Below are 10,000 nucleotides of genomic sequence, written 5' to 3' on the forward strand. Positions count from 1 at the left end.
TGGATGGCATTCTGATACATAATGTCAGGAATCTGGATGTTTAAGGGTTTTTTCCTTTCGCAGTTTCTATGGTTTCCGATGTTAAATAACACCTCATAGACCAGCCTACAAGCGGTACACCAAAAGTTTTATCGTAGACGAAGAAAAGCTATACAGGTTTTATCGTCGACAAAGAAAAACTATATAGGTTTTATCATCTTCCTGTGCCCTTCTTGTTTTTATCAGAGGACATTCTTGAGTCTACTCCAAGTTCATTCATAGGATTTTGTTTTTCCTTCCAGGGGCCTGTTGGAGTGACTGGTACTGGTGGCTTCCCGGGACTGAGGGTGAGTAGGCTGAACCAATTGTACAGTGCAATGCATATACTATATATACTACACCTGTGTACTACAATGCAACTGTACGTTGTGTTTTGTCTTGTTTTTCTATGTAATGCTTTGGTAACCCTGCACCCAGTCATGCTAATGAAGCACCCCTTTGAGTTTGAATTTAGTACAAACTGACAGTAAAAACAGTTGGACATCTTGGAAGCCAGCAGTTTTGCACAATTGTTTCTTTTATTTTCATGATATTCAAGGAGAATATCAATGTCACTAATGTGAAAGTGTTCTACTTATTCATCCTAAAATTTTGTCAAGAGGAGATCCATTAGGAAAGGAATATGAATAATGCTCGCTCAGCCAGATATTGCCTCGTTTTTGTAATGTACACTTTGTTTGTGTAATCACAACACATATTAGGTTCCAAAAGGCCTAACGTGTCATTAACATGAGTGATGAGTGTTCAATTTCGAACAATCTCATCATCAGTTTAGCATCATCACATGCGTACAGAATGTTAATCATACAGTGATCTTCCATTGTGTCACAGCTACCTTTTATAGTCTTGTCTGTTTTCCGTGCCTTAAAGGATGAGGTTCGGTGTTTGTGTTACGCAAGACAGATTCTTTGGCCATTTTCATCACTAATCGTGTGTCTAGTCAGTAGTCATTGACCATTGCTCTTAAGATTCATTAGCTAACTTCTTTCGATTGTTTTCCATTGGTGACATAGTGATTGATATTGTGGCAGGGAAGAGTCAACATGCTCTCCAACGCAGATCAATGGACATATTTCGTGCCAGTTGGTCATTTTTTCCCCTCTGCTTAGAGCAACCCCATGCAGTATGGAGGCCAGGTCATTTGTTTTTCATGGCAGGAATATACGAGCCTCTCCTGAGTGCTACCGTAAAGTGCTTAGCTTGGCCAGGGAGTGCCTGCCAAGGATGGATTACATATTTTATGCTCCCTAAATGCTTGGCGGCCCGTCAGGCCAGGAGGGATGCAGAGTGAGGAGACAGAGAGAGAGAGAGAGAGAGAGAGAGAGAGAGAGAGAGAGAGAGAGAGAGAGAGAGAGAGAGAAAGAGAGAGAGAGAGAGAGAGAGAGAGAGAGAGAGAGAGAGAAAGAGAAAGAGAGATAAACTGGTGAAGGCAGAAATGCAATGCAACTGGCCTGACGTTGACGCTGGGTTCTAAATCCTGCTGCGGGTAGAAGAGGAAGGAGAGGCACCAGGGTCCTGTTGTGGAGAGACAGTGGGAGGAGAGGAAAGGAAAAGGAAATAAAAAAGAACAGAGGAGCGGAAAGAAAGGTCTAGACAAAATGGGGGCAGTCTGCTGTTGTGTACTGTATTGTGAAAAGGAGGCAGACATACGAGAGGGAGAGAGGTAACTGAATTCAAGAGATACACAAGATCCGAGGTGGAAGTAGTTTTTAGGATCTAGGATACTAGACTTAGGACCCTAAGAATCTAAGTCACTAGACCTAGGACACTTAGATTCTAACACAGTAGTCCTAGGACACATATAATCTAGGATTCAGGACCTAGGACACTTAGAATCTAGGATTATAGACCTTTATGGCAATAGACCTAGGACACTAAGAATCTAGGGCACGAGAAAGATGTTTAATTCAGCCTCTTCATTGGCATCCCTTACACTGAAGATATCTACAGCCCTCAAGGTGTTGGATGAAATCATTTACTGGAAACTACCCGACTTTGGCAGATATATGTTGTCCTGTTGTCTTCTCACTTGCACAGAGGTGAAACAGCAGCTCAACATAACATTGCTGATGTTTAACCCTGACCCCCCCAAAACCCCCAAGAGACTAGAAGTTCCTTTTTGTCAGGTCCCCTGTTGGTGGTTGAGGGGAACACGCTCAGTAAGATTTAGGAGCAGCTGCCCCTGCTGCGTCTTATCCATGGAGCCGCTGTGTGAGTTTGTGGAAGGATTTACACTTATATATGTCGTTGACTCCTTCCCTGAGTGTGGCCACAATAACTCAGCCGCTGCTTGGGGAGCTGGCGGTCTGTAGAATGTTGCAAACTGGCAGGAAGACATGGCTGCCCTGTCCTGCCTAATGGTTAAAGGGGTATGCCACTATTTTGGGGCTTACTATAGTTAAAATCATTGGCTGGGGTTTATAAAGGTGGTAAAGTGTCGCTAAGCTAGTGGAAGTCAATGGATCCGTGTAGCATTGTAGCATGCTACACGGATCCATTGACTTTCACTAGCTTAGCGACATATTCCCTCTTTTAACTTGTCTAAAGGCAAGACAACACTTAACATGAAAAATAAGACACTTTACCACCTTTATAAACCCTGGCCAAGGATTTTAACTGTATTAAGCCCCAAAATAGTGGCATACCCCTTTAAGTAGGTGTTCTTTAGATCAGAGGGTTGTGAGTTCGAAACCCACCCTTACTACTAGGGAAAATATATGTCTTCACACCTTCATTCATGGCTGAAGTGCTCTTGAACAAGACCCTACTTTATTCTATGGTATTGGTATGTAGAAAGTACCATGTGGTTTTGGGTATGTGTTTCAGTTAAGTGTAACGCAATGTAGTGTTCACATGACCCCTGTGAGGGAATGGCGCATTTGGTCAGAGGAAAGCCCCCTTTACAGCTGGACTCTGTCAGGTGGTTTGCATTGCGTTTCCCTGACCCATTGGCTCTAAGACCAAGTGGCTTTGAATGCAGCGTCATAAACATCGTGTGGCTTAAAAGAGAGTACTCCATCTGGCGCTGGGTTAGCGCGCAAATGTTTGATGGAGTGTAGTGTGGACTAATGGCACTTCTGGAGGAAGACTAATCACGAGCAGCTCTCTCTGCTTTTTGCAATGTCCCATCAGGAAATCATGGAAAAAGTAAATTCTAGTCTGAAACAGAGAAGTAGTAGTGTAATGGAGTAGAATTGTTCTGGGATTGTCCAATTGAGTCTTACTAGCCAAAGCCGTTGAGTTGCCAGTTGGTTGAAAGAGCCCAGTGAATCGACTTAGCCAACTTCTTACTAAACACTTATTGAATTTATTTTACAGTCTGGAGAGCAGCGCTAACCGAGTGTGCTCTTTGCAGTCTCGTGGTTCATACTGTATTGCTATTGTAGAAGGATGTTCCTCGTAAGACCTATCCAATCCCAGTACTCTGCCAGCGTGTCCAGTCCAGAGTGCAGAGTCCAGTCCAGAGTCGCAACGAACAGTGGAGCTCCAGCTCCAATTTGTTGTCTGTCACGACAAGCGGAGCCAGATCCGACACGCTGTGAATGGAAACCACATGCGGGTCCATTGAAGTGAAAAGGAAAGGCCGGCGGGGCCGTGGCATTCGTCTTGTTCGCTCTGCCCGATTTAGCTCATGTGCAGGGAAGCCTTTCAAATGCAAAGTAGACACTCAGACAGACAGGATGCTCCATGCAATACTGCCCTGCAAAGCAAAAAGGGAGTAACTGTATTGTTGTTGAAAATGGGGTGTTGTGATTTTAATGACCTGTATATCAAAATATAAAGTTAAATAAAATGATTGATCTGTGGTAATATAAAGCAACAAAACTGCCTCCTGTCAATAATATACAGTACACACTTTGCTGCTTTGTAGGGCAGAATACATTTGCCAGGTTTCCTCTTTTGGTGATTGGTGATCCAAGACCATGTCATTCCAGCTGCCTTTAAAGGTCCTATCTGCCCCCTCGTCCATTTTGGTGCTTTCCATGTATAGCTTCAGGGGTGCTTTTTTGCAACTTACTTGGTTGTAGTGCAATTTCCCATTGACAATCTACTAAGTAATGATGGTTTCTACTAAGTGTTGCTTTATTACTGTATTCACTGTAGTGTAGTGCAGTGTGTTTTTTTCAATGGAGACTTTTATTGGAGCTCTATCTTTTGGTTGAGGGGTAAATTGAAGGCCTGAATAGGATCCTACCTTTTTCTACTTTGATGATTTCATGATTTTAAGCACTTTGGTAGTTTACACAATGGTGCCATAGTTTCTAGTTTAGAGTTCATATACAGTACAAGCAGCCAGGGCTGAAATGAAGTGCTTAAGTTACTGTAGGTTCATGATGGTGTTTATGAAAAGCCTTTTGACCGCCGGCGTGCCGGGTTTACAGCTGTGGTCAGTCCCCACGGTGGTTAGCCGAGTTGTGGTGGCAGAGCAGATGGTGGAGAGCTAAGGCAGGAGGGTTTAGTGTCGGGATTCAATAAGGGTGGTTTGTCATCTCATCATGAGTCGCACCACAGCCATATTGCATGGTGACACAATGGTGACAACACCACAGGATAGTGGTGACCGTCAAATGAGTCATTTAAATCGTGGGGAGGTGGGAAATGAGCACATTTCCAGAAATTGCGTAGTGTTCCTTTAAAGGAGGTTTGTCATCTCATCATGTGATGCACCACAACCATATGGAAAAGATATACAAAAGTTACAAAATGATTCCGTGCCGTTCTTACTGTATATGGCATATACATAGACCTACTATAAGATTCAACTCCTTTTTAAGATTTGTAGATATTGCATTGGTTTTGGTGTATGTACCTGTAAGGCGAGTAGATGTATTGTTGACATTTCAGAGAGGTTTGTAGTCATGTGTCATATTGCATAGTGACACAACGGTGACACCAACGCAGGGAGGTAATTCCACCATCATGACTCATAGCCATTTTAGACTTAAAGGGACATGTTTTGTAATGCAATCCTGGACAAGTCCTCAAACATATTCTTATGACACAAACATCAAATAATACTGTAGTACCTGAGGCAGTAACTGTTGAAAACTGTTGAATCTAATTACGTGTACATATGGATACTCCGAGTTCCCTGTATGGTAATGAAAGCAGTGGTCAGGTGTCAACAGAAAAATCTTTTCACTGGTGTCTGTCGGTCTGTAGGTTTCTGTGGTTCCCAGCTAGGATGGTGAGAATGTTTCGCCATGTACAATGATATTAGCTTGAGTTTTTTACCCTGAGAAAGGTGACTCCCCCGCCAGTTCATCTTGAGTGAAACCAGCCCTGACCCTCAACCAGGACCCAACATTTGCCTTTGAACTTGAATGAATACAGGTCCTCTAATTTGATTGGCAGCTATCTCCACTCACCCCTGAAGATTGCACTGTGTGTCTCAAGACCGCATGATACTCCTGAGCGGCGTTTTATTTCTCCAAGCTTTCAAAGGCTTTTTTTGTGAAACTAGAGAAGGTGGAGAGAGGAGACCTTTAGGAGAGTTCCAATGTGGTTTCGATCAGATTCACCAACAACAGAGGTTTATCCTCCTAAACGTTATCAGTGTTTCCAAAGAGGGCCTGCAGTGCAGCATACCCACACAAACAGGCAGATGCAGGCATGCAGCTTGCTGGCATCTCTTCTTGGTATGTGGCCTGTCAGAGGTTGCATGCCTGGTGGTGTTAGGAGCTGGTGGTTTTTGTGTTACGGCTGTCCTCTCGCCTTCTCCTTTGGCCTCAGTTCTCACATGCTACAGAGGGGAGGTTTGAAAGCTTTTTTTTTACGAACTGCTCACGATTAGTCTTCATCCAGTGGTGCCATTAGCCCATGGTACCCTCCATCAAACCTTTGCTCGCTAACCCAGCGCCAGATGCGGCGCTCTCTTTTAAGCCACATGCCGTTTATGACGCTGCATTAAAAGCCGCTCGGTCTTAGAGCGGTGCGCTGCCCTGGCCACAGGTATTGATCATTTTGACGGAGGGTAATCCTCACAGCTGTGAACGGCCCGGCCTGGAGGGGAGGAAAGGAATCCCTCCACTCCCATGCTCCCGCCAATCACTCTCACTCTGAAGAGCCAAAGGTTCCATTCTTGAATTAATTACGTGTGAATGGAGGATGTAGAATTCAAAGTAGCGTCCCTGTGCACAACCACTGTCCAGGTGCTGGTGATGTGCAGTAAGAGTAATCCAAGTGAAAAAGAAATAAAGTCCGCGACACTGCTTGTCTACTGTGTATTTAATAGAGCGCAACGTTTCGACCTTCAGGTCTTCATCAGGCAAACGTTGCGCTCTATTAAATACACAGTAGACAAGCAGTGTCGCGGAATTTATTTCTTTTTCACTTGGATTTACTCTCATTGTCCTGCACCTGGCCCATCGTGTGGGATGTGCACACATCTACTCCTCTGAACGAGTTACAGTATGCGCCACACTCCATGAATCCTGTGATCCTCTGCCACTCTCGTCGTCTTGATGAGTGCCAGTCGATGATCAACAAACACATCCATCTGAATTGGGCTGCACGGATGTGCATGGATGCGAATTTTATGTAGTCATTTAAATGGTTCGTGCTTTTTTTGTTTGTTGTTTCAACAGGCCTGATGTGGCGCGGAGGGGGATATGGGTAGTATGAACATGAGTAGGGAGGGGTGAGGGTGGAAGAAGGGGTATGAAGACAGCCAGGGAGGCAGGCGTGTGTGTATGTGTGGAGGGGGGATGTTGTGTTCAGTTCCAGGATAGTGGGGGTGTGTGGGGGGTTGTATGGCTGGTATGAAGAGAGCCAGGCCTGATGTGATCAATGTGTCCAGCAGATGCACCCATGAGCGCACTGCATTGATGCATACAGTATGCTCGATCAGGCAACAGGAGTCTAGACTTCATATCGCCATCGCCGCAATGCAGTGCAGTGGTACTGTATATTCCCTCATGGCTGCACATAAACAGCAGACACACTCAACTGCAGATGCATACGTATGCACACAAGAACACACACACACGCATGCACACACACACACACACACACTCTCTCTCTCACACACACACACACACACACTCTCACACACACGTGCACACACACACACACACACACACACACACACACGCGCACACACACACGCACACGCGCACACACACACACACACACGCGCACACACACACACATACACACACGCACATTCACACACATACACACACGCACACACACATTCACACACACACACATGGAAACACATGCGCACGTCAGGGAGTTGGGACTATGTTCGTGACGACAGCTGCAGTCCTTTCCAGACCTGAAACAGGTCAGTGGCAGTGTGCGCTTGAGTTTAGTAGAATGTCACGAGGGACTTAACAAGAGAAAGAACCTGCATCCAATGAAGTCTGTCGTCATCATGCGGCTATTGCTGGTGATTAGAATGGGAGGTCGACAATCATGGGGTTTCTTCAAATTAATGTTCTTGACCTGTGGTTCCCAAACTTGTTCTGTTGAGATCCAAGAATATTTTTTTATATTGTTACCCCCTCCGTTTTTTTTGTCCATCATTATTGCTAAATTTAAAATTGAAAAGTATGCATTTGTAAAAGTATGCATACACTTATTAACCATTCATGATTGATTTTTGCAGTGCTGTTATTGACATGTACTGTATGTATACATGTGTATGGGTTTTATCCAACCAACAGCTTCTCTCTGCAACCCCCACCCCCATAGGGGTCCGGACCCCCTGTTTGGGAACCTCTGTTCTAGACTCTCCATCAGCACGGTCCATCAGCACTACAATATAAACTATTGGCTCATTAGTGAACAATGAGTTGGCCATCCTTTAATTAGAATATTCCCATTTGGATTTCCTTCGCATTCCTGCTAGCGACCATCTGGTCCCCCCCCCGCCCCCTCCCCGACTCTTGGCACAAATGGAACCACTTAGATATGTAGCATATCCCTGCCCTAGGGCCTCACATTATATACCTGAGGGGTCCTCGGAAGCCTCTGCTGTATTTGTTTCGGCTTGACACAGGTGACTGACTCATTGCCTGACTCTTCAAGGGTCTTTATCATCAAGCCAACGTGCCATGGACTGGACGTTGAGACACACAGACACAAATGGCCCATTCACACAGAGTGTCAGACTGTCTGATGTTTGATTTATTACTTTATGCAAGCGGATGGGTGATGAAGCCCTGCATCTCTGTTTGATTGTTTGCCAGCGTGTGGCTTTGATCTGTCCAAGCCGTGTTGACATTTTGGAAGGGATGTTTTGTGCACGGAGTGAAACTGTGTGACAGCTGAGCCAAAACTGTGGCTGGCCTGGCACAAGAGCGTTCAAGACTTCCTCTGAAACATGTCATTTCAGCACTGGCAGAGTAGCATATGCTCGGTGCAATGAGAGCTTTTCCAGATGACATGCATTCTTGGTAGGGCCCTTTAACCTCAGTCTGTCTTGGAGTGTGTGGATGTTGTCATGCTGGTTTTTGGTATCTTTAAAAGGCATTTATGTGGTTGACATAATGTCCTGTCCGTTTCCTCGAAACCCTTGGCTGATTCCTTTTTACTGGGCACATTGTGATGTAATGCGATTATTCTTTATATTGTGTAATAATCATTTGACAGTATTTCTGAGATATATGGGGACCCGAAAAAGTGCTTAGATTACAAAAGACAACTGATGGTTGAATTTAGCAAGTTCAGCATCTTATGTGACCTGATCTGTTCCTTTCACTTTACCCTCCACCCCCCACACCCTCTCTTTGTCTCTGCCTGTCTCTCTGTTTGTCTGTCTCTCTGTTTGCCTGTTTCTCTCTCATTATTTCCATCTCTGTCTCCCCCCTTTTCTCTCTCTCTCTCTCTCTCTCTCTCTCTCTCTCTCTCTCTCTCTGTCTCTCTCTCTCTCTCTCTCTCTCTCTATCTCTCTCTCTCTCTCTCTCTCTCTCTCTCTCTCTCTCTCTCTCTCTCTCTCAGGGTGACCCTGGGGCTGAGGGACTGCGTGGTCTGCAAGGGATATCGGGACCCCAGGTAACCTCTGCGCCTCCCTCCGCTCTGCAGTGCTCTCGCGCTGCTTTCAGTGTGTGTTGCCGGCTGGCGGCCATGAGAGAGACACCTGATTCTCCCAGAAGGCCCTGTGCTGTGCTGTGCTGTGCTGTGCTGTGCTGTGCTGTGTTGTAATTAGGACTTCTCATCTCATCTCACCTCACCTCACCTCACCTCACCTGAGCTCACCTCACCTCAGCACAGCACAGCTCAACTCACACACTCACTGAATACCTCCCCTACCAGCCAATCGCACACCCACTTCCTCCTCCCTCCCTCCCTCCCAACCAATCAATGACACTTCCTCCCTCCCTCCCAACCAACTATACACCCACTACCTTCTCTCCCTTTCCTCTGATTGGCAGGGTCCAGCTGGCAGGGCGGGGCCACCTGGAATGAAAGGTGATAAGGTGATCTAATTATTTCTATTACTGCAGTGATATGTGTTTTGCTAGCGGAGTGTGTTTATGCTATTGCCCATTTACTATTGTGTGTGCCTGTAGCCTATGGGTAGGGTGACCATATTTTGGCATGTGAAAACCTGGACGCCTTACCGCAATGTGAATACCATTATCTAACCTCACTTCCTTGGACGCTTGTGGTCTCGTGTTTCGCTAACGACCCATCTCCGTGAAGGGGAGACTTTTCCCCATTCAACATCCCTCTTGCAAATGACATAATCACCTTTGAAATGTGCTGTTGCAAGGTACTGAATAAAACTTTTACGGTCAATGACGTGTTGCCTCGGATCTCGAGGCCATGGACATGAGACGAGAATGCAAGGATAGACAATGAGACAGGCACATGGGCGTCGTGAACAGGTCATAAAAACCCGGACATGTCCAGGGAAACCCGGATGGTTGGTCACCCTACCTATGGGCCTATGTCTATCGTACGTAGCATTGAGCAGGGTTAGCCAGGTGACAACTCACTAACTTGTCCATGC

The 10,000-nt window shown here is 45.6% G+C and overlaps 1 protein-coding gene across 1 annotated transcript in view; it reads left to right on the plus strand.

The window, feature by feature from the left end:
* LOC134450791 (collagen alpha-1(XXIV) chain) overlaps positions 1-10,000 on the plus strand; it is a 196,981-nt gene that overhangs the window by 71,242 nt on the left and 115,739 nt on the right. Inside the window, exons 14-16 of the mRNA XM_063200774.1 lie at positions 282-326; positions 8,986-9,039; positions 9,420-9,464. Coding sequence (XP_063056844.1) covers positions 282-326; positions 8,986-9,039; positions 9,420-9,464 — 144 coding nt within the window. The remainder of the gene's footprint in view (positions 1-281; positions 327-8,985; positions 9,040-9,419; positions 9,465-10,000) is intronic.

Source organism: Engraulis encrasicolus, chromosome 6 (genome assembly GCF_034702125.1).
Source record: "Engraulis encrasicolus isolate BLACKSEA-1 chromosome 6, IST_EnEncr_1.0, whole genome shotgun sequence".
NCBI lineage: Eukaryota > Metazoa > Chordata > Actinopteri > Clupeiformes > Engraulidae > Engraulis > Engraulis encrasicolus.